The sequence below is a fragment of the Rhinopithecus bieti genome, unplaced genomic scaffold, assembly GCF_001698545.2.
Source record: "Rhinopithecus bieti isolate Rb0 unplaced genomic scaffold, ASM169854v2 scaffold_28055, whole genome shotgun sequence".
NCBI lineage: Eukaryota > Metazoa > Chordata > Mammalia > Primates > Cercopithecidae > Rhinopithecus > Rhinopithecus bieti.
The window spans coordinates 950,326-975,243 of NW_016812914.1; the positions used below are offsets into that span (position 1 = coordinate 950,326).

At 52.9% G+C, this 24,918-nt stretch overlaps 1 protein-coding gene across 11 annotated transcripts in view; it reads right to left on the reverse strand.

Annotated features, from left to right (window-relative positions):
* Positions 1-24,918, reverse strand: part of UHRF1 (ubiquitin like with PHD and ring finger domains 1) — a 64,324-nt gene that overhangs the window by 23,351 nt on the left and 16,055 nt on the right. For 6 of the 11 annotated variants that reach the window (XM_017847234.1, XM_017847232.1, XM_017847236.1 and 3 more), the window contains exons 3-7: positions 11,964-12,218; positions 10,600-10,766; positions 9,282-9,497; positions 2,671-2,771; positions 2,368-2,554 (exon numbers count right to left, since the gene is read on the reverse strand). In XM_017847234.1, coding sequence (XP_017702723.1) covers positions 2,368-2,554; positions 2,671-2,771; positions 9,282-9,497; positions 10,600-10,766; positions 11,964-12,218 — 926 coding nt within the window. Of the gene's footprint in view, positions 1-2,367; positions 2,555-2,670; positions 2,772-9,281; positions 9,498-10,599; positions 10,767-11,963; positions 12,219-23,654; positions 24,028-24,918 lie in introns of those variants that run through there. The other 5 variants (XR_001880504.1, XR_001880503.1, XM_017847231.1 and 2 more) reach the window with 2 other exon arrangements.

A 24,918-nucleotide genomic window follows, 5' to 3' on the forward strand; every position in this document is an offset into this window, starting at 1 on the left:
GGAAGGGAGGCAGGGAAGGGAGGAAGGGAAGGAAGGGGAGGGAAGGAAGGGAAGAGAAGGGAAGAGAAGGGAAGAGAAGGGAAGAGAAGGGAAGAGAAGGGAGGGAGGGAGGGAAGAAGGAAGGGGGAAGGGAAGAGAAGGGAGGAAGGAAGGGAGGGAGGGAGGAAGGAAGGAAGGGAGGGAGGAAGGATGAAGGGAGGGAAGGAAAGGGAAGGGAGGGGAGGGAAGAGAGAGAAGGGAGAGAAGGGAGAGGGAAGGGAGGGAAGGCAGAGAAAGGAGGAAGGGAAGGGAGGGAAGGGAAAGAAGGAAGGAAGGGAAGGAAGGGAAGGAAGCAAGCAGGTTCTCTGTTGGCCTTCCAGGGAGAATTCCACGGATCTTCCAACAGTGGGAGTGAACGAAATGTGGGATGTGAGAAATACACGGGCAGATTCCATGGGTGCCTTCTCCCTGCCGTGGACTCAGCTTCCCCATCTCCACGATGGGGGGCAGGGCAACAACAGCACCCACTTCTGTGCTGGAGGAGTGACCATGAACACACACAGGTCCTCAGACCCGAGCCCAGCATGTCACAACCTCCCGATCCACATCCACAGTTGTCATCATGTGCACCAGGAACACAGGGGCTATGAAACCTCCTCTCACAGAAGCTGTGAAGTCCCCTGGGCTCTGTTCTCTGGCTGGCCACAGGTCTCGCCCACTCAAGGAACATGGGTGGGAAAATTTCCTCACCACTTTTCCCGCCTTTTTTTTTTTTTTTGAGACGGAGTCTCTGTTGCCAGGCTTGACTGCAGTGGTACGATCTCAGCTCATGGCTCCCGGGTTCAAGCAACTCTCCTGCCTCAGCCTCCTAAGTAGCTGGGATTACAGGCACGTGGCACCATGCTTGGCTAATTTTTTTGTATTTTTAATAGAGACGGAGTTTCACCATCTTGGCCAGGCTGGTCTCAGTCTCCTGACCTCGTGATCCGCCTGCCTTAGCCTCCCAAAGTGCTGGGATTACAGGCATGAGCCACTGCGCCCTGACCCTATTTTTTATTATTCTAATATGAAATAGGGTCCCGGGCGCCGGGGGCGCAGGTGGCTCCAGCCTGTAATCAGCACTTTGCGGAGGCCCGGAGAGGGGCGGATCAAGGAGGTCAGGAGATCGATCGATCATCCTTGGCTAACACGGTGAAACCCCGTCTCTACTTAAAAAATTACAAAAAAAGCTCTAGCTTAGCGATGGTGCTGGTGGGCCGCCTAGTAGTCCCAGCTACCAGGAGCTGAGGCCAGGAGCAATGCGCCGTGAAACCCGGGAGGGCGGAGGGCTTGCCAATGAGCTGCAGATACCGGCCCAAGCCACTCCGGGCAGAGCGAGACTCTGTCTCAAAAAAAAAAAAAAAGTAAGAAATAGGGTCCCACTCCCATCACCCAGGCTGAGTACAGTGGCACGATCACAGTTCACTGCACCCTCGACCTCCTGGGCTCCAGCGATCCGATCCTCCTACCTCGGCCTCCCAAGTGGCTGGGACCACAGACAAGCACCACCATGCCCAGGTACTTTTCTTAAATTTTTTGTAGAAATGGGGCCTCCAGGCCGGGCATGGTGGCTCACACCTGTAATCCCAGCACTTTGGGAGGCTGAGGCAGGCAGATCACTTGAGGGAAGGCGTTTGAGACCAGCCTGGCCAAGATGGTGGAACCCCGTCTCTACTAAAACTACAAAAATTAGCCGGGTGTGGTGGCGGGCACCTGTAATCCCAGCTACTCGGAAGGCTGAGGCACGAGAATTGCTTGAACCTGGGAGGCAGAGGTTGCTGTGAGCCGAGATAGTGCCATTGTACTCCAGTCTGGGTGACAGAGCAAGACTCCGTCTCAAGGCCGGTTGCGGTGGCTCACGCCTGTAATCCCAGCACTTTGGGAGGCCGAGGCAGGGACATCATGAGGTCAGGAGATCAAGACCATCCTGGCTAACACGGTGAAACCCCGTCTCTACTAAAAAAAAAAAAAAAATACAAAAAAATTAGCCCGGCATGGTGGCGGGCGCTTGTAGTCCCAGCTACTGGGGAGGCTGAGGCAGGAGAATGGCATGAACCTGGGAGGCGGAGCTTGCAGTGAGCTGAGATCGTGCCACTGCACTCCAGCCTGGGCGACGGAGCGACACTCCGTCTTGGAAACAAAAGAAAAAAAAAGAAACGGGGTCTCTACGTTGCCCAGGCTGGTCTTGAACTCCTGAGCTCAAGTGATCCTCCCGCCTTGGCCTCCCGAAGCACTGGGATTGCCGGCGTGAGCCGCCATGCCCGCCCCTCTCCTGTCTCTCCTCAGTGCCCCTCTGGGGATTTGCAGGGGCCACTCTGGTCTCCCTGCGGCAGGCAAGGCTATACTCACCACTCATCCTCGCTGGGAACGCTGCTGAGGGGCGGGTTCAGGCAGTAGATGTGGAAGGCCATGTCACACTCATCGCACATGAGCTGCTTGTCGGGGTCCTGCCGGCCCCCGCACAGGTGGCACGCGCAGACCCGGCACAGTCTGTTCACGTCGTCCTTGCAGTGCTTGCAGGACGGCCCGCTCTTCCCTGGGCACGGGGCAGCAGGGTCAGCTCCGGCGGGGCCCGGCCAAGCCAGAGACGGGACAAGAGCCCCCGCCCCGTGCCCACCGCGGAAGATGGGGAAAGGCTGGCTCAGAACTCACGTCTCATGGGGTTGTCAACCATAGGGCTCCCTTCGCCCGGACGCTCAATCTTGAAGACTTCGTCCACGAAGATGATCCGACAGTCATTCAGAGAATCATCCCTGCAAGGAATGAGGACGCTGGAACATTCTGGCCGCCTGACCCTGTCGAGGCCCCTAAATCTACTCTTAGAGCGCTTGAACACCACGTGTTCTCAGGATACCTGGGGCAACAGCTCAGCTACGCCCCCTAGCAATCAAAGCCGCACTCACAGAAGATGAAAATACAGAAACCAGAGTTTCGTTGCAGGATGCCCTGGGGACAATGAGTTTGAACCTTTGGCTAAGGAGCACCAAACCAACAAGAATGGACAAGCAAGACGCATAACGGCGGGCCGGGCATGGTAGCTCACACCTGTAATTCCAACACTTTGGGAGGCCAAGGCAGGCTGATCACCTGAGGTCAGGAGTTCTAGACCAGCCTGGCCAACATGGCGAAACCCCATCTCTACTAAAAATGCAAAAATTAGCTGGCCATGGTGGCGCCCACCTGTAATCCCAGCTTACCCATGAGGCTGAGGCAGGAGAATTGCTCGAACACGGGAGGCGGAGGCTGAAGTGAGCCAAGATCGCACCACTGCACTCCAGCCTGGGCAACAGTGAGACACCGTCTCATCAAAAAAAAAATAAAAATCAAGTCTGGGCACCATGGCTCACGCCTGTAATCCCAACACTTTGGGAGGCCGAGGTGGGTGGATCATGAGGTCAGGAGTTCGAGACTAGTGTGGCCAACACAGTGAAACCCAATCTCTACTAAGAATACAAAAATCAGTCGGGCATGGTGGCGGGTGCCTGTAATCCCAGCTACTCGGGAGGCTGAGGCAAGAGAATCGCTTGAACCTGGGAGGTGGAGCTTGCAGTGAGCTGAGATAATCATGCCACTGCACTCTAGCATGGGCGACAGAGCGAGACTCCGTCTCAAAAAAAAAAACACACACACACACAAAGGCAACGTTTGATCCAACGGCCTACATCGAAATATAAGAACTTCTGTGAGTGAAACTGATTCCCCAAGATCAATAATCTGACATCTCCATCAGCAACGACCAAGGGAAACAGCGTCTGAACACACACTGCGTGTGTAATTCTAAACTTTCTAATAAGCACGTTTGAGAGGTAGACATAGGTGGAAGCAATTGGAGTATGTTCCATAGAACCCAGTGTAGACAGAAGATTATTTCAACATGGAATGAATATGAAAATGTTATTAATGAGCTACTTTTGTACCAGATCTCTAAAAGCCCACGTGTATTTTCTTTTTTTTTTGAGACGGAGTCTCGCTCTGTCACCCAGGCTGGAGTGCAGTGGCCGGATCTCAGCTCACTGCAAGCTCTGCCTCCTGGGTTCACACCATTCTCCTGCCTCAGCCTCCCGAGTAGCTGGGACCACAGATGCCCGCAACCTCGCCCGGCTAGTTTTTTGTATTTTTAGTAGAGACGGGGTTTCACTGTGTTAGCCAGGATGGTCTCAATCTCCTGACCTTGTGATCCGCCCGCCTCGGCCTCCCAAAGTGCTGGGATTACAGGCGTGAGCCACCGTGCCCAGCAGCCCGTGTGTATTTTACACTCACAGTACGTTCCAGGTCCTCCTGGCCACATTTCGAGCATAGCACACGTGGTTCTTGGCTATGGGACACTGTGGGAACACATCGACCCACCAGCTCACAGGGAGCACAGACACACGCAGCAAGCGACATCTCCTGGTTATCTCTACAATCTGGATAGAGCCATTTGGACCTCCTGGGAAAAATGACCAGGATTCCTCCACAAATAAATTGTTAAGGAAAAGGAGGCTGAGGTAGGAGGATTGCTTCAGCCCAGGAATTCAAGGCCGCAGTGAGCTATCATTGCACCACTGCACTCTAGCCTAGGTGAGAGAGCAAGACTCCGTCTCAAAAAAAAAAAAAAAAAAAAAGCTGGGCCTGGTGGCTCACGCCTATAATCCCAGCACTTTGGGAGGCTGAGGCGGACGGATCACGAGGTCAGCAGATCGAGACCATCCTGGCTAACACGGTGAAACCCCATCTCTACTAAAAATACAAAAAATCAGCCGGGCGTGGTAGTGGACGCCTGTAGTCCCAGCTACTCGGGAGGCTGAGATAGGAGAATGGCGTGGACCTGGGAGGCAGAGCTTGCAGTGAGCCGAGATAACACCACTGCACTCCAGCCTGGGCAACAGAGCAGCCTGGGCAACAAGAGCGAGAACTGCGTCTCCAAAGAACAAAAAAAAAAACATCATGCTGCTCATAAAGACACATGCACACGTCATGTTTACTAGCGGCACTCCACTTCAATAAGGCAACGGGAGACTCTCGGAATCCCAACTCCAATGCTCCATCCAGTGACCAGACTGGATTAAGAAAATGTGGCACATAACTACAACCGATCGGATACTCATGCAGCCATAACACAAAGCGATGAGGTTCGTGCTCGTCCTTTGGCTAGGGCACATAGATCGCACGCTGGAACCCATCCATTCTCCAGCACACTACATACAAGAAAGAAAACAACAGGACTGTTCTCACTCAATCAGCGTGGGAACTAAACAATGAGATCATTTGGACTCGGGCAGCGGGCGACATCACAACCCGGGCCTATCACCAGGAGAGGGGTCGCACGGGGACCGGGATTGGCATTGGTAAGTTATCCTGATGTAAACTGACGCAGTGGATGGGGCCTGACGAGTTGCACTGGGTGCAGCACACCACATGACACAAGTAATACGATATGTAACGAAGCACCTGCACGTTATGGCACCACGTACCCCTAGAACTTAAACATATAATCCACACTGACAGTACAAACTAAAAAGTAATGTAAAAAAAACAAAAAAGAAAGAAAGCAAACGAAAAGCCATATTCTAAGACTGGGTTTAGTGGCTCATACCAATGATCCCAGCACACTTTGGGAGGCTGAGACAGGAGTATCACTTGAACTCAAAAGTTCGAGACTAATCTGGGCAACATAGCCAGAACCGCCCCCCATCACTGCTACTGGAAAAAAAAAAAAAAAAAAAGGCCAGGTGCAGTGGCTCACACCTGTAATCCCAGCACTTTGGGAGGTCGAGGCGGGTAGATGACCTAAGGTCAGGAGTTCAAGACCAGCCTGGCCAACATGGTGAAACCCCTTCTCTACTCAAAATACGAAAAAAAAAATTGAGCCAGGTGCAGTGGTGCACGTCTGTAATCCCAGCTACTCGGGAGGGTAAGACAGGAGAATTGCTTCATCCTGGGAGGCAGAAGTTGCAGTGAGCCGAGATCACACTACTGCACTCCACCATGGGTGATACAGCGAGACTGTCTCACCCAAAAAAAAAAAAATTGTCTCACCCAAAAAAAAAAAAAAAAAATTAGCCAGGCATGGTGGTGCACACCTGTGGTCCCAGCTACTTGGGAGGCTAAGGTGGGAGGATTGCTTGAGCCCGGGAGGTTGGGGCTACAGTGAACTGAGAGTTTGCCACTGCACTCCAGCCCGGGCAACAGAGCAAGACCTTCTCTCAAAAAAAAAAAAAAACCTGACCAAAACAAAACTGTCTCATGCCAGGTGTGGTGGCTCATGCCTGTAGGCCCAGCAAGCATTTTGAGAGGCCGAGGTGGGTGGATCACCTGAGATCAGGATCGCTTGAACCCAGGAGCCAGAGGTTGCAGTTAGCTGAGATCTCGCCACTGCTCTCACAGAATGAGATCTTGTCTCAAAACAAACAAACCAACAAACCTGTCTTATTCTTGCTGTACAAATAAATGAGCAGGGAGGGAAAGGTCTAAGATCCTAAAAAATAATAAAATTGGCAAAGACTAACAAAAATAAAGAGAAAACACAAATTCTCAAAACCAAGAACAAAACAGGGATCTCACTAGATCCTTCAGGCATCAGAGAATAAAGAAATAATACAAACGACTTTATGCTCAGAGAAACGGGCTAAGTCCCCAAAACCCAGAAAGTACTTCAGCTCAAACAGGCTGAAACAGATAGTCCAGATAGTCACATAACCACAGAAGAAATTCAATTCATAAAACTTCCCCCAAAAGACATCTCCAGATCTCCATGGCCTCATTAAAGCTTCCCCCCTGCACCCGCCCCCCGAGACGGAGTCTTGCTCTGTCATCCAGGCTGGAGTGCAATGGCACGATCATAGCTCGCTGCAACCTTCACCTCCCAGGTTCAAACAATTCTCCTGCCTCAACCTCCCAAGCAACTGGGCCTGCAGGTGCACACCACCATGCCCAGATAATGTTTGTATTTTTAGTAGAGACGGGGGTTTCACACCATGTTGGCCCAGGCTGCTCTCGAACTCCTGACCTCAAGTGATCCGCCCACCTCGGCCTCTCAAAGTGCTGGAATTACAGGCCTTGGCCACTGTGCCCGACCCACGGTCTCATTACAGGATTCTTTCAAACCTTTAAAGGAAAATTAACGTAAATTTTACACAATCTTTTCCAGATTGTGGGTATTGACCAAACCAACAAAGGCGGGTATTGACCAAACCAACAAAGACCATGCAAAAACAAGAAAACTGCAGACCACTGTTTCTTATTAACTTAGTCAAAGAAATCCGAAACTGGCCGGGCGAAGTGGCTCACGCCTGTAATCCTAAAACTTTGAGAGGCCAAGACAGGCGGATTACCTGAGGTCAGGAGTTCGAGATCAGCCTGGCCAACATGGAGAAACCCCACCTCTACTAAAATTACAAAAATAAACTGGGTGTGCTGGCATGCACCTGTAATCCAAGCTACTCCGCAGGCTGAGGCAGGAGGATTGTTTGAATCCGGGAGGCGGAGGTTGCAGTGAGCTAAGATCACATCACTGCACTCCAGAGCCTGGGCAACAGAGCAAGACTCTGTCTCAAAAAACAAATAAATCTTACACCACAAAAAATCCTGGAAACAGCTCAGATATCCAATGAGTCGTTGAAAAAAAAAAAACACAGGGGCCCATCTATACCACAGACTACTACTCAGGGATGAAAAGGAATGAGCTATTGATATGCGATAACTTCAGTTAATCCTTAATTATGCAGAGTGGGGAAAAAAAGAATCAGTCCCAAAAGGTTACATACTGTGTGATTCCATTTATGTAACAGGAGTCCTTATTACAAAGTTGAAATTGTAAAATCCTTGAAATTACAAAATTGTATGAACAGAGAACAAAAGAGAGCGAGACTCCGTCTCAAACAAAAAGAAGAAATTGGCCGGGCGCGGTGGCTCAAGCCTGTAATCCCAGCACTTTGGGAGGCCGAGACGGGCGGATCACGAGGTCAGGAGTTCGAGACCATCCTGGCTAACACGGTGAAACCCCGTCTCTACTAAAAATACAAAAGCTAGCCGGGCGAGGTGGCGGGCGCCTGTAGTCCCAGCTACTCGGGAGGCTGAGCCACGAGAATGGCGTCAACCCGGGAGGCGGAGCTTGCAGTGAGCTGAGATCTGGCCACTGCACTCCAGCCTGGGCGACAGAGCGAGACTCCGTCTCAAAAAAAAAAAAAAAAAAAAGGAAAATTTTCTGTTACATCTATTTAATCTCACACACACACACACACATGCAAGGGAGAAAGAACAGGCTCTGCAAAATTTTTCTGCAAAGGGTCAGACAGGAAGGATTTTCAGCTTTGTAGGCCACATAGTCTCTGTTGCAACTATGCAACTCTGACCTTACAACACAAAAGCAACCACAGGTAGTAAGATAAAAATGGGCGTGACTGTGTCCCAATAAAACTTTATTTGTCAAAGCAGGCAGAGGACCACAGCGGGCCTATGGACTGCAGTTTGCTGACTCCTAAGTGGTGTGGTTTTGTGAATATGGTTAGGAACAGAATGCCCCCGGAAAGTTGGTAACAGTGACATCGCCAAAAAGGGGAACTGGGTGACCCGGCAGAGGAGGGGGAATCTTCATGTGTGGTCTTGGGTACTTTCTGAATTTTGACCCTGTGAATGGTACCTATTCACCAAATTTGAAACAAGCAAAAGAGAAAAAGCTTGAGGCCGGGCGCGGTGGCTCACGCCTGTAATCCCAACACTTTGGGAGGAGGAGGCGGGCGGACCACGAGGTCAAGAGATCAAGACCATCCTGGTTAACACGGTGAAACCTCATCTCTAGTAAAAATACAAAAAAAATGAGCCGGGCGTGGTAGCGGGCGCCTGTAGTCCCAGCTACTCGGGAGGCTGCTGCAGGAGAATGGCGTGAACCCAGGAGGAGGAGCTTGCAGTGAGCTGAGCTTGTGCCACTGCACTCCAGCCTGGGCGACAGAGAAAGACTCCGTCTCAAAAAAAAAAAAAACCACCACCACCACCACCAAAAAAAACGAGAAAAAGGAAGCTTGACAACTCTGCCTGTCAGGGCCTGGCGGTCAGAGACGGTTCCGTGAGCAGAGGCATTCACGGGCGCAAGGTGGTCGGTCTTAGAAAGATGCTTAGCAGGGAGCAAGAGCAGACCCCAGAGGGGAGGCAGGAAGGCCAGGCTGGAGCACACACAGCGCTGGCTGGACGGCTTCACAGCCAGTCCGGGGGCCCCAGGAGGGGCTGGGTGGGCGGGAAGAGAGGAAAGGAGAGAGGGAAGACTCGCCCCAGGATGCGAGACTCACCCGAGCACCACGTTGGCGTAGAGTTCCCGCGCCGTCCTGGTCTCACGCTTCCTGGAGATCTCCGCGTCGTACCAGAAGCCCCGCTCCTTGGGGTTGTCGGGGTTGTAGTTGAGCATGACCACCTGGCCCACCTCCAGGTCCTGCCACTTGATGATGGTGCGGGCGCGCGCTCGGACGTCCCTGGAGTTCATCTGGACCACGCCGTTCTCCGGGTAGCTGGGAGGAAAGCCCGGGCCTTAGACACCGTGGTAAGACCAAACCTCGTTCCCTCCATGGGAAACAAGCCTAAGTGGAGCCGGCCCCTCCCAACAGTGTGCAGAGACCACCCCGCCCCGGGACAGTGTGCAGCGGCCCCTCCTGACAGGCTTATTTGCTGGTGTTGAGAACACGCAGGTATATTAAGGTCCATTACAGGTACAGAATTATTATGAGTTGCCCGTGTCCCCTGCAAAAAGAGATGTTCAAATGCTGATCCCCAGTACCCACAAATAGTTCTGTTTTCGGAAATAGGGTCTTTGTAGGTAGAACCTTTGCAGATGAAATCTTATTAAGATGAGATCACACTGCAGTAGGGTGGGCCCCAATCCAACAGGACTGGTGTCTTTAGAACAAGAGGAGAGGCCGGGAACAGTGGCTCAAGCCTGTAATCCCAGCACTTTGGGAGGCCAAGACGGGCGGATCACCCGAGGTCAGGAGTTCAAGACCAGCCTGACCAACACGGTGAAACCCTGTCTCTACTAAAAATACAAAAATTAGCTGGGCGTGGCCGGGCGCAGTGGCTCACACCTGTAATCCCAGCACTTTGGGAGGCTGAGGCGGGCAGATCACCTGAGGTCGGGAGTTCGAGACCAGCCAACATGGAGAAACCCCATCTCTACTAAAAATACAAAATTAGCCATGCGTACTGGCGGGCGCCTGTAATCCCAGCTATTCGGGAGGCTGAGGCAGGAGAATCGCTTGAACCGGGGAGTCGGAGGTTGCAGCGAGTCAAGATCGCACCATTGACTCCAGCCTGGGGAACAAGAGTGAAACTATGTCTCAAAAAAAAAAGCAAAACATAAACAAAAACAAAAATTAGCCAGGCTTGGTGGTGCACGCCTGTAGTCCCAGCTAATTGGGAGGCTGAGGCAGCAGAATCGTTTGAAACCAGGAGGTGGAGGGTGCAGTGAGCCTTGTATGCTGTTAGGAACTCGAGGGTGGGGCCCCAGATCCTGATTACCATCTCGAGACAGTGCCAAGCTCTGGCCTGAACACCCACAGCCAAGGACGCACGTCTCAGAGCCTGAGTACCCAGGCCCGCCCACCTGCCATGACTCACTCATCGTATTTCACGTGGTAAATGACGTCCGTGTCCTCCTCCAGTGCGGGGCTGGACGTGGAGCTGCAGGGTTCGTCCCGGGAGGGGGCCTTCCGCGTCACCCTGACCACCTGTGCCTCAAACCACGCTCCCATATTCGTGTCCCGAGCATCGACGTACTCATTGACCTGTGAGGAATCAGGGAACTCTGGCATCCCAACGGGGTAAGGAAAACTGACGGGAGACCACTTTGGTTCTCGGATGCTGGGATGCTCTGGAACTAGGGCACAAACTCAAATGCCCACAGCGAGGTTTCTCCTCCCCGGCTGGGAACCCAGGCCCGTGAGAAAACCAGGGTGATGGGGATGCGGGGCCAGTGGCCATGGACTGTCTTCACAAAGGCCCCTGCAATTCTGCTTTAGCCACAGCTGCTAGGAGGCTCTGAGAGACCAGAGCTGCCCATTTGTCAAGAGAAGCTGGAAATTCAGGCTCACGCTTGGAATCCTGACACTTTGGGAGGCCAAGGCAGGTGGATGCTTGAGCCCCGGAACTCAAGACTAGCCTGGGCAACATAGTAAGATCCTATGTCTACTAAAAAATAAAACAGACTGGGTGCGGTGGCTCACACCTATAATTCCAGCACTATGGGAGGCTGAGGCAGGAGGATCACTTGAGGCCAGGAGTTCGAGACTAGCCTGGCCAACATGGCGAAACCCTGTCTCTATAAAAAGTAGGCAGGTGTGGTGGCTCATGCCTGCAATCCTAGCTACTCAGGAGGCTGAGGCACAAGAATTGCTTGAACCCGGGAGGTGGAGGTTGCAGTGAGTCGAGATGGCACTACTGCACTCCAGCCTGGGCAACAGAATGAGACCATGTATTAAAAAAATAATAAAATTAACTGGGTGTGGCGGCACACACCTATAACATCAGCTACTCTGGAGGCTGAGGTGGGAGGATCACTTGAGCCCACAAGTTCGAGGCTGCAGTGAGCTGTGATCACACCACTGCACCCCAGGCTGGGCAACAAAGTGAGACCCTGCCAAAAAAAAAAGGGAAGAAAGAAAAGAGCTGGAAACCCAGATCTTTCTGTGACAATTCTTGATCTTACATGGTGGCAGCAAGTTCAGAAACGTCACAGCCACTGCAAACTTCACAGAGAAAACACCTGCAGGCCCCCACAAAGGACTCTGCACTAGAGGTCCACAAGGAAGCCCAGGGTACTGTGTTCCCCTCAAGGAACGTGCAGGAAACCACCCCTTGGCCATTTCTCCCCAGCCAGAGCTGGAGAGGGGCATGGGAAGACCCTCCTGTGGGCCCTGGGTATGCAAAGATCAGAATGGCAGGAGAATGTCCAACCCCAGAGCAGCTGCAGAGGGGAGGCGCACCTTGTACAGCCCCAGCTCCGTCTCATCCCACATGTCCTCATCGGCTGGCCTGCTGTCAGTCTCGGCGGCTGCCTCGCCGTGGGTGGAGGACTTGTCCGACTCACTCTGGCCCAGGCAGCAGCCCGAGTCGGTGTCGGAGAGCTCGGAGTCCCGCTCCTTGGCGCTGTGGGGGAGCACGAGGCTCTGGCGGACCAGGAGCTGGATAGTGTCGTTCAGGCGGACCTCATAGTCAAAGAGGGTATGGCCGTCCTCCATCTGCAGGGATACCAGAGGCAGATGCTGTTCAGCCACCAAATGCCAAGTGGGCATCTGTGGGTACCAGTCGTGAACCAAGCACTATGTCCCAGCCCTTGTGGGGGGGCAATCTGCATCAGAGTAAAGGGCCATGATACCTGGACCATGCCAGGGGGCTGTCCCGCTCACAAGTGGCACCCCAGTCCCTTCCCTCAGAGTCTCAGGCCCCTCTCGCGAGGGCTTTTGGCACCGCATGCAGGACACACCCAGGAGCACAAAACATCATCGCGGGGCACCACGCATAGCATACATGGGGGTCTTGGGAGTTTTTCCTGATACTTCGCGTTTACGGCAGCTTTTGTAACAGTGAATGTGTGTCATCTCTGTCACTGGTTCTCAACCAAACATGATTCAGACGCCGGGGGATGCTGGGCCATGTCTGGGACATTTGTGGTTGTCGCCACTGGGAGAAGCTCCTGGCATGGAGTGGGTGGAGGTCAGGAACTCTGCTCGGCACCCTGCAGTGCCCAGGACAGCCCCACTGTCCAGTGCCGAGATGGAGAGACCCTGTCCCACCTGAACAGCAAGAGGCACATGCCAGCATCCGTGAGCTTCCTGGGTAAGGCTCCAGCGCCAATCTCACCTGCCAGGGCACCTCCTCCAAGCCTCAGCTCCAACCCTTTGTACGCCTTTATCCTGATGCCCTCATCTCCTGGGGCCCGTCCCCAGCCTGGCTCCAGAGCCTGCCCCCCAGGTCACCTGACTCAGCAGGTGTGCAAGGAGGAGCTCATCACCTGAGCTGTATCTGGCAGCTGGAGAAGCCGAGGCATTTTGTCAGAAGCCGCCCATCCACACACCACCAACCCCCAGCAAGGACCCCTTTCCCGGTGGTTTCCCATCTAGGACCCCCTCCCAGTGGTTTGCCATCTAGAACCCCCTTCCTGGTGGTCTGCCATCTAGGACCCCCCTCCTGGTGGTATGTCATCTGGATGACCCCAAGGCAACAAGTTCCGCTCCCCTGGCACTGCGGACATTGGGGCTAGGTTCTGGATCATTCTCTGGGGTGAAGGCGTCCTGGGCACTGCAGGGTGCTGAGCAGCATCCCTGACCTCCACCTACTCCATGCCAGGAACACCCCATAGTTGTGACAACCACAAATGTCCCCAGACATCATCCAGTACAGGGTGGGGGGGGTGTGACATCACCTTGGGTGAGACCCCTGGGTTAGGGATTCCACAGGTCCCCAAGAGACTCCTTATCCCATGATGCTCTGCCCTACTGAGGTCCCAGGAGGCTGCACACATTAAAATCCACACACTGACTGGGAAGGGAGAGAGGGAGTGAATCCCAGGAGCTGGGGGTCCCCCTGGTTTCCATCGTCTGCCCCATCGGGAGTTTATCCCATGCTTGGTGCAAGCAGGATTGGACTCGGTTGGTTTCTGTGTAATTAACACAGGTTTCTCAACCTCAGCATGGCTGACATTAGGGCTGACCACTCGGGGGGGATGGGTCTCCCGCTCTGGGCACTAGACAGTGGGGCCGTCCTGGGCGCTGCAGAGGCACTAGAGCGTCCCTGGCCTCCACCAGTCATGACAACCACCGATGTCCCCCAGACATCACCCTGTGTGCCCCAGAGGCAGAAATGCCCTGGTTCAGGAGCGTTCTTAGGAAAAGGGAGGAGAAAAACATACATGGAATGTCAGCTCTTTCTCATTCCGTCCCTTGGAGTTCCAAGGCCTGACGGCTGTTCAAATACAAACAGCATGGGGGTCACAGTAAAGGCCAAAGCCCTTCTCTGCAGGCTTTCTTTCTTTGTTCACCATCAACCTAAGAACCTAATAAAGGCTGACTCATCTTTTCCAGAAAACAAATTTTTTTTTTTTTTTTTTTTGGGATGGGGTCCCACTGTCACCCAGGGGGGGGAAAAGTGGTGCTATCTCAGCTCACTGCAATCTCCACCTCCCGGGTTCAAGTGATTCTTGTGCCTCAGCCTCCTGAGTAGCTGGGACTATAGGCATGAGCCATCACACCTGGCTAATTTTTGTATTTTTAGTAGAGACAGGGTTTCCCCACATTTGCCAGGCTGGTCTCGAACTCCTGAGCTGAACGGGTCCACCCACCTCAGCCTCCCAAAGAGCTGGGATTACAGCATGAGCCACGGTACCTGGTCTGTTTTTTTTTTTTCTTTAGAAAGGATCTCGCTCTGTTGCCCAGGATGGAGCGCAGTGGCACAATCGTAGCTCACTGCAGCCTCGAACCCTGGGCTCAAATGATCCTCCTGCCTCAGACTGCTGAATAGCTGGGACCACAGGCACACATCACCCATGCCCAGCTAATTTTTTTTAGAGATGGGGTCTTGCTGCGTTGCCCAGGCTGGCTTTGAACTCCTGGGCTCAAGCAAGTGATCCTCCAGGATTGGAAAAACCCGTTTGAACATGTACACACCCACCTACAGCTACAAGGGTTTCAAGGGCTGCTCCAAAACCCACCATGGACGTTGAGGGCCCAACAATACCTGCTTCAGCCCTTCTGTTCTCCCAGCAAGCAGTGAATGCCTCCAACATGCTGGGCACTGCCTGGATGCCAGGAGGTACCAGGACCGGCTCTCTAGCACAGAGCAGCTGGCTTCGGGGAGAGGTGACACGGATGGAGAGAAAGAGGCATGTCAGCCTGTATATGCAGGTTCACACAGCATCACAACAGCCAGAGGGTGACAGCAACCCAGGTGTCCATCAACAGGTGAGGGGACTGAGGCTGGGTGCGGTGCTTCACGCCTGTAATCCCAACACTTTGGGAGGCCGAGGGGGGCAGATCATGAGGTCAGGAGTTCAGGACAAGTCTGGCCAACATGGTGAAACCCTGTCTCTACTAAAAATACAAAAATAAGCCGGGCGTGGTTGCAGGTGCCTGTAATCCCAGCTATTCGGGAAGCTGAGGAGGGAGAATCACTTGCTTGAACCTGGGAGGCAAAGGTTGCAGTGAGCCGAGATCGTGCCATTGGACTCACTACAGCCTGGAGAAAGAGCAAAACTCTAGTCTCAAAAAAAAAAAAACAGCTGAGGGGATCAACACAACGTGGCCATCCATGCGTTAAAATATAGCTCAGTCCAGGCACGGGGCTCACGCCTGTCATCCCAGCGACTTTGGGAGGCCCAGGCAGGCGGATCACGAGGTCAGGAGATCGAGACCATCCTGGCTAACATGGTGATAATCCCGTCTCTACTAAAAAAAATACAAAAACTAGCCGGTTGCGAGGTGGCGCGCCTGTAGTCCCAGCTCACTCGGGAAGCTGAAGGCAGGAGAATGGCGGTAATACCCGGGAGGCGGAGTTTGCAGTTGAGCTGAGATCTGGCCACTGCACTCCAAGCCTGGGTGACAGAGCGGACTCCCTTCTCAAAAAAAAAAAAATATATAGTATATAATATAACTCAGTCCAGGCACGCGGGCTCACGCCTGTCATCCCAGCACTTTGGGAGGCCAAGGAGTGCAGATCACCTGACGTCAGGAGTTCAAGACCACCCTGGCCAACATGATAAAACCCTGTCTCTACTAAAAATACAAAAATTAACCAGGCGTGGTGGCGGGCGCTTGTAATCCCAGCTACTCCGGAGGCTGAGGCAGGAGAAATTGCTTGAAGCTAGGAGGCGGAGCTTGCAGTAAGCAGAGATCGCACCACTGCACTCCAGCCTAGGCAACAGAGCAAGACTTCGTTAAAAAAAAAAAAAAAAAAAAAAAAAAAAAAAAAAAAACCACCATGAAGCTGGCTTTAAAAAAAAAAAAAAGAGGGCACTGTGGCTCATGCCTGTAATCCTAGCACTTTAGGAAGCCAAGGGCAGAGGTGGGAGGATCGCCTGAGCTCAAGAGCTGAAGACCAGCCTGGGCAACATACTGAGACCCTGTCTCTACTAAAAATAAAAAAAACTAGCCTGGTGCGGTGATGCACACCTGTAATCCCAGCTACTTGGAGGCTGAGGCGGGAGGATCACTTGAATCCAGGAGGTGGAGGCCGCAGCAAGCTATGATCATGCCACTGCACTCTAGCCTGAGTGACAGAGTAAGATCCTATCTAGAAAAAAAAAAAAAAAAAAGGAAAGAAACCCATCTGAAACGCCTGCCTGTTATACGTACTACTGTACGACTCCAGCCGGATGACATTCTGGACGAGGCAAAACCATGGCGACCGTAAGATGGTCAGCGGCTGCCCCAGGCTGGGGTCAGGAAGGCTAACTCCATGGAGCACAGGGGATTTTTAGGGCTGTGAAATGACTTCGTGTGACACTATAACATGAATACATGTCATCACACATCTGTCTAAACCATAGAACATGTAACACCAGCTGGGCATGGTGGCTCATACCTGTAATCCCAGCACTATAGGAGGCCGAGGCGGGCAGATCATGAGGTCAGGAGTTCGAGACCAGCCTGACCAATATGGTGAAACCCCGTCTCTACTAAAAATACAAAAATTATCCAGGCTTAGTGGCGCTTGCTTGCCCATAGTCCCAGCTACTCAGGAGGCTGAGTCAGGAGAACCACTTGAAGCCGGGAGGTGGAGGTTGCAGTAAGCTGAGATCACGCCACTACACTCCAGCCTGGGTGACAGAGTGCGACACTGTCTCAAAAAAAAAAAAAAAAAAAAAAAGTAACACCAAGGGGAAGCCCTGGTGTAGACTGTGGACTCTGGGAGATGAAGATGACTCCACAGAAGGCCATCGATTGTAACCAAAGCACCGTTCTGTGGGGGAAGCTGACAGTGCAAGCGGCTATGCCTGTCGGAGCAGGGAGTCCATGGGAACTCTCTCTGCCTTCTGCTCAATTTTGCTGTGAACCTAGAACTGCTCTAGAAAATAAAGTTTACTAATTTTTTTTTTTTAAAAAGGGGCTGGGCACAGTGGCTTACTCTGTAATCCCAGCATTTTGGGAGGCCGAGGTGGGCAGATCTCTTGAGGCCAGGAGTTCGAGAGCAGCCTGGGCAACATCACCAAACCCCGTCTCTACTAAAAATACAAAAATTAGCCAGGCATGGTGGTGGGTGCATGTAATCCCAACTACTCGAGAGGCTGACACAAGAGAATCACCTGAACCCAGGAGGTGGAGGTTGCAGTGAGCCGGGACCTCGCCACTGCACTCCACCCTGGGCAACAGAACGAGACTCCGTCTTAAAAATAAATAAGTAAGGCCGGGCGCGGTGGCTCAAGCCTGTAATCCCAGCACTTTGGGAGGCCGAGACGGGCGGATCACGAGGTCAGGAGATCGAGACCATCCTGGCTAACACGGTGAAACCCCGTCTCTATTAAAAAATACAAAAAGCTAGCCGGGTGAGGTGGCGGCGCCTGTAGTCCCAGCTACTCAGGAGGCTGAGGCAGGAGAATGGGGTAAACCCGGGAGGCGGAGCTTGCAGTGAGCTGAGATCCGGCCACTGCACTCCAGCCCGGGCCACAGAGTGAGACTCCGTCTCAATAAATAAATAAATAAATAAATAAATAAATAAGAGAGAGAGAGAGACAAGTGCCCCCAGTATCACTGGGGCAGGGAAAGCAGCACAGGACAAGCCACACGGAGCGCAGAGGGACATACAGGCACTCATCTGCATCCAGGCCAGCACCTCTGTGGCCAGGCACACCCCTCTTGCCAAAGCTGACATTTGGGGTGGGATCGATCTCTGGAGTGGGGCCATCCTGGGCCCTGCAGGGTGCCGACCAGCACTCCGGGCCTCCACTCACTCCACGCCAGGAGCGCCCCTGAGTCATGCATGTTCCCAGACATCCCCCAGTGTCCCCTGGAGGGGAGAATCGCCCGCAGTGAGCACCCAAGCTAGAGCGGCCCTCACGTGTCCGAAGACCACGTGTGCAGAGGGGCAGCTGCTCATCCTGTGTTTACAGCAGCATTGTTTGCCAGAACAGCGTGGGCATCCTGAGCTCCAGCCAGCAGGAGCACAGCTCAGCTGCGTGGGGCAGCCAGGGACAGCCAAGCAGAGGGGCCTCAGCACACGAGGGAAACCAGCCCACTGCAGAGGACAGAAAATACAGTCCCAGCACCACCAAGACGGAGGACCGGTTGGGGGTGCAGCCCTGGGCAAGGGGCAGCCTGGAGAGCAGGCGGCCAGCAGGCCAAAAACCAAGTGACCTGGACAGCAGAAGGAGCGGACCGAGCCAGGAGGGGGCCAGACGGTCGGACTCTGTCCTGCCAGACTCAGACAGAGGACAAGTCGGGGAGGAGAGAGACCGAGGAGGGGAGGCCAGGGAGGCAGAGTCAAGTAGGGAAGCAGGGCCGATGAGAACTGGCAGCGGGTGGGCAAGGGGGCAAGGGCTGTGGACTGGGCAGACAGGAGGGATCCAATGAGGGGCCCTGGCCAGGCTAATGGGCAGCCCCTGACCCGCAGGAGCAGCTAGGGCAGCCAGGCCTGCAGTCCCAGCCCATCCCCTCTTATCTGCCACTAAGGACAGCATCCATGCCACCCTCGCTGGGCCTGACCGGCTGCCCCTCCATGACTTCAGCCCTTCCTGCATCGGAAAGGTGAGATGGACAGAAGCACCTTGCTTAGCATGGGCTATGTAGGAGGGACAGGAAGTGTCTCCCAGTACAATGGTGTAGACAGGGGCAAATCAGGCAGGGAAGTGGGGATGGGGCCTGGCCCAGGCTGGCACCAAACTCTGACTCTAGAATACGACTCACAAGCTGGCTGGGCAGCCTCCTGATGCCACTTCTGGAACATTCCAGAAGGGCCCCATAGCAGGCAGGAGGAAGCTTGGTTATGGTTCAGTTCTGACTCCACAGGTGAGAGAAAACACGGTCAGTAAGACAGTCATTGTTCTAAAGTTACAAAGAGTCAGGCACGGTGGCTCATGCCTGTAATCCCAGCACTTAGGGAGGCTGAAGGTGGGTGGATCACCTGAGGTCAGGAGTTCGAGACCAGCCTGGCCAACACGGCAAAACCCCATCTCTACTAAAAACACAAAAAATTAGCTGGGCGTGGTGACAGGCGCCTCTAGTACCAGCTACTCGGGAAGCTGCAGCACAAGAACTGCTTGAACCCAAGAGGCAGAGTTTGCAATGAGCCGAGACCACACCACTGCACTCCAGCCTGGGCAACACGGCAAGACTCCATCTCAAAAATAAATAAATACATGAAAAACAAAAGGCTGGGTCTGGTGGCTCACGCCTGTAATCCCAGCACTTTGGGAGGCCGAGGCAGGCAGATCACTTGAGATCAGGAGTTCAAGAACAGCCTGGCCAACATGGTGATACTCCATCTCCACTAAAAATAGAAAAATTAGGCCAGGCGCAGTGGCTCAAGCCTGTAATCCCAGCACTTTGGGAGGCCGAGACGGGCGGATCACGAGGTCTGGAGATCGAGACCATCCTGGATAACACGGTGAAACCCCGTATCTACTAAAAAATACAAAAAAACTAGCCGGGCGAGGTGGCGGGCGCCTGTAGTCCCAGCTACTCGGGAGGCTCAGGCAGGAGAATGGCGTAAACCCGGGAGGCGGAGCTTGCAGTGAGCTGAGATCCGGCCACTGCACTCCAGCCTGGGCGACAGAGCGAGACTCCGTCTCAAAAAAAAAAAATACAAAAATTAGCCAGGTGTGGTGGCGCACGCCTGTAATCCCAGCTACTCAGGAGACTAAGGCAGGAGAATCACTTGAACCCAGAGGCAGTGGGCCAAAATTGCACCATCGTACTCCAGCCCAGGTGACAGAGCGAGACTCTGTCTCAAATAAATGAACAAAATAAATAAATATGGCCACGCACAGTGGCTCACGCCTATAATTCCAACACTTTAGGAGGCCGAGGCAGGTGGATCACGAGGTCGGGAGATCAAGACCATCCTGGTTAACACGGTAAAACCCAGTCTCTACTAAAAAAAAAATACAAAAAATTAGCCGGGCGTGGTGGCAGGCACCTGTAGTCCCAGCTACTCGGAAGGCTGAGGCAGGAAAATGGTGTGAACCCGGGAGGCGGAGCTTGCAGTGAGCAGAGATCGCACCACTGCACTCCAGCCTGGGCCACAGAGCGGGACTCAGTCTCATAAATAAATACAAATACAAATACAAATCAAGTTTTTAAGACTTGCCTTGTATGTGGTCAGTTTCCCTAAGCACTCCTTGTGGCCTGAGAAGAATGTTTTCTTTCTTGTTGGGTTCAGAGTCCATCCGTGTCATTACGGTAACCCTGTAACTCATTTTGTTCAAATCATCTATATCTTTATCAATTTTCTTTTTTCTTCTTAAAACAGGGTTTCCCTCCCTGTTGCCCAGGCTGGAGTGCAGTGGCATGACCATGGCTCACTGCAACCTCGACCTCCTGGGCTCAAGCAATCCTCCCGCCTCAGCCCCTCCGAGTAACTGGGACTACAGGCATGGGCCATCACGTCCAGAAAGTTTTTTGTATTTCTTGTACAGACAGGGTTTCTCCGTGTTGCCCATGCTGGTCTCAAATTCCTGGGCTCAACTGATCCTCCCGACTCAGCCTCCCAAAGTGCTGGGATTATAGGACTGAGCTACCGTGCCCGGCATCCTGACCGACTTTTTTTGTTTTTTGAGACGGAGTTTCACTCTTGTTGCCCAGGCTGGAGTGCAATAGTGCAATCTTGGCTCAATGCAACCTCCGCCTCCCAGGTTCAAGCAATTCTCCAGCCTCAGCCTCCCGAGTAGCTGGGATTACAGACCTGCGCCACCACGCCCAGCTAATTTTGTATTTTTAGTAGAGACGGGGTTTCTCTATGTTGGTCAAACTGGACTCAAAATTCCAACCTCAGGTGACCCATCTGCCTCGGCCTCCCAAAGTGCTGGGATTATAGGGCTGAGCCACTGTGCCCAGCATCCTGACCGATTTTCTTTTTTTTTTTTTTTTTTTTTGGAGACGGAGTCTCACTCTGTTGCTAGGCTGAAGTGCAGTGGCACGATCTTGACTTACTGCAACCTCCACCTCTTGGGTTCAAGCGATTCTCCTGTCTCAGCTTCCTGAGTAGCTGGAACTACAGGCGAGCGCCACCACACCCAGCTAATGTTAGTATTTTTAGTAGAGACGGGGTTTCACCATGTTGGCCAGGATGGTTTCGATCTCCTGACCTCGTGATCCGCCCGCCTCAGCCTCCCAAAGTGCTGGGATTACAGGCGTGAGCCACCGGGCCCGGCCCTCCTGACCGATTTTCTATCTGCATGATCTATAAGCCACTGGGGAAGATGCATTGAAATGCCTGTACCTATGATGTCTGTGTTACAGTTACAACATCTGTAACCTGCTTCAAAATGATCCAGTAGGAGCTGGTATGGTGGCTCACATCTGTAGTCCCCACTGCTTGGGAGACTGAGGGTCACCTGAGCCCAGAAATTTGGGGCTGTCATGCAAAATGATCACTTCTGTGAACAGCCACTGTGCTCCAGCCTGGGCAACACAGCAAAATCCCATCTCTTAAACAATCCAGTCAGGTAGAGGTAAATGGCTAGGGTAGAAATGAGCAAAATGAACAAGATCAGACACAGCAGCAGACGACTACTTCAGAGGGTGATGGGTACATGGGACTTTTTTTTCTTTTTTTGAGACAGAGTCTCACTGTCACCCAGGCTGAAGTGCAGTGGTTCAGTCTCGGCTCACTGCAACCTCCGTCTCCCAGATTCAAGCAATTTTCCCGCCTCAGCCTCCTGAATGGCTGAGAGTGCAGGCGCATGCCAGCACACCCGGCTAATTTTTGTATCTTTGGTAGAGATGAGGTTTCACCATGTTGGCCGGGCTGGTCTCCTATCATTGACCTAGTGAAGTTAAATGTTCCTATTAAATGATACCACCATAGCCCTAACTCAAGGTCTACTACTGTGCCTAGTAAAAGGAGTGACTTAACCTAAAACCCACTTGCCGTTTTCGGCAAAACGAAAATCATTATTAGAAAAGTTGGCTGGGCGCGGTGGCTCAAGCCTGTAATCCCAGCACTTTGGGAGGCCGAGACGGGCGGATCACGAGGTCAGGAGATCGAGACCATCCTGGCTAACACGGTGAAACCCCGTCTCTACTAAAAAAACAAAAAACAAAAAACTAGCTGGGCGACGTGGCAGGCGCCTGTAGTCCCAGCTACTCGGGAGGCTGAGGCGGGAGAATGGCGTAAACCCGGGAGGCGGAGCTTGCAGTGAGCTGAGATCCGGCCACTGCACTCCAGCCTGGGCTACAGAGCGAGACTCCATCTCAAAAAAAGAAAAAGAAGAAAAGTTAAAATGGGCCGGGCACAGTGGCTCACGCCTGTAATCCCAGCACTTTGGGAGGCCGAGGAAGGTGGATCACGAGGTCACATGGAGACCATCCTGGCTAAAGCGGTGAAACCCTGTCTCTGCTAAAATACAAAAAATTAGCTGGCCGTGGCGGCAGGTGCCTGGAATCCCAGCTACTCGGGAGGCTGAGGCAGGAGAATGGCGTGAGCCCAGGAAGTGGAGCATGTGGTGAGCTGAGATCGCACCACTCGCACTCCAGCCTGGGCGACAGAGCAAGACTCTGCCTCAAAAAAAAAAAAAAAAAAAGTTAAAATGGGGCTGGGTGCAGTGGCTCACGCCTGTAATCCCAGGTGTGATTTGAGAGGCCGAGACGGGAGGATCACTTGAGTCCAGGAGGTGAAGATCACCTGGGCAACATGGCAAAACCCATCACTACAAAATTTACCTCTAGTCCCAACTACCTGGAAGACTGTGGTGGGAGGATTGCTTGAGCCCAAGAGGCGACAGTTGCAGTGAGTTGAGATCGCGCCACTGCACACCAGCCTGGGAGACACTGATACCCTGTCTCAAAAAAATATATATATGAGGTCAGGAGCAGTGGCTCAGGCCTGTAATCCCAGCACCTTGGGAAGCTGAGGCAGAAGGATCATTTGAGGCCAGGAATTCAAGACCAGCATGGGCAACATGGCAAGACCCCATCTCGACAAAAATGTTTAAAATTCGCCAGGTGTAGTAGTATACAGCCTATAGTCCCTGCTACTAGGGAGGCTGAGACAGGAGGATCACTTGAGCTCAGGAATTCGAGGCTGCAGTGAGCTAAGATCGTGCCACTGTACTGCAGCCTGGGCAACAGAGCAAGGCCTTATCTCAAAAAAAAAAAAAAAAATCAGCCATGCACGGTGGCTCACACCTATAATCCCAGCACTTTGGGAGGCCAAGGCAGGCAGATAACTGGATGTCAGGAGTTAGAGACCAGCCTGACCAACATGGGAGAAACCTCATCTCTACTAAAAAATACAAAATGAGCTGGGCGTGGTGGCGCATGCCTGTAGTCCCAGCTACTCGGGAGGCTGCAGCAGAATTGCTTGAACCTGGGAGGCGGAGCTTGCAACGAGCCGAGATCACGCCACTGCACTCCAGCCTGGGTGACAGAGCGAGACTCTGTCTCGAAAAAAAGAAAAAAACAAAAAAAATGAAAACAAGACTAAAAGCTCGCTGCACCACCACCCCCAACCAGCTGCCCACTTCCTACCCCTCGTGCCATATTCGGGGGATCTCTTTCAGGGTGCGAACGCTGCCTAGCGGCACAGCAGGGACGATAATAAATGCCTCTGGGTTTGAGGAGTGGTGCTTGTCCAGTTGGCTTACAGACAGCAACTTCCGGGATAGGAACCAGACGTTTAGGAGCTCAGCAAGGACCGTGTAAGCCTCGAACCAAGAGGGACCTCCAGCCGGAAGAGAGAGCGTCTGCAGAAGCCTGACGGGACCTGGGGGGAAGGAAGTAAGAAACTGCTCTGCCTTCCTGGGGGGCAGCCACAGCTCCTGCTGGCTTGTCTCAGCGCCTCGGCGGCAACTTCAGGTGCGGGCAAGACAGGCAGATGGAGGGAGAGAGGGGAGGAAGCAAAACCGATGCGGGAGGATCCCAGCGGCCGGGTCACCGCTGAGACACTAGAACGGCACTTCGGAGGTCAGTGAGGTCAACATGACCGCCACAAAGACACTACCATCACTGTCGCTGCCACTTTCCCTCTAGCGGTCTCAGGAGGGCACAGGGGCATCTTTGGAGGCTGCGTCACCAGGGACGGCTCCGCCATGTTGACAGCTAAAAGAGGGGGCACGCTTGTCTTCTTGTGCTCTGAATTTCTCAGCTTTCAATTTATTTGTTGTTTTTTTGCTTTTTTGTTTTTTTTGAGACAAAGTCTCACTCTGTCTCCCAGACTGGAGTGCGGTGGTACAGTCTTGGCTTACTGCAGCCTCTACCTTCCAGGCTCAAGTGATCCTCCCACCTTGGCCTCCCAAGTAGCTAGGACTACAGGCATGCGTCACCATGCCCGACTAATTTTCATGATTTTTTGTAGAGACGGGGTCTTGCTACATGACCCAGGCTGGTCTCGAACTCCCAACCTCAAGCGATCCTCTTGCCTCAACCTCCCAAAATGCTGGGATTACAGGCATGTGCCACCATGCCTGGCCTCAATTTTTAACACAGTGACAACCGACAGAATCCACACAGACATAGGCTCCTGGGGCTCTTGGATCATTCTGGAAGATGTAAAGGGGTCCTGAGATCCGTTTGAGAACCCGACCTGGAAGGACGCCAACAACGGCGCACGTAAGGATCTGTTCCAACACATTCCACAGCAGCATTCTTCCTAGCCAGAAAACCCGGACACACTAACTGAGGCTGGATCAAAGTATGCAATCTAATTGACCAACTATGTCCACAGGGACAATTCTGGCCTGCACCTACTTTGTTTTGATTTTGTTTTATGGTTTTTTTTTTTTTTTTTTTTTTT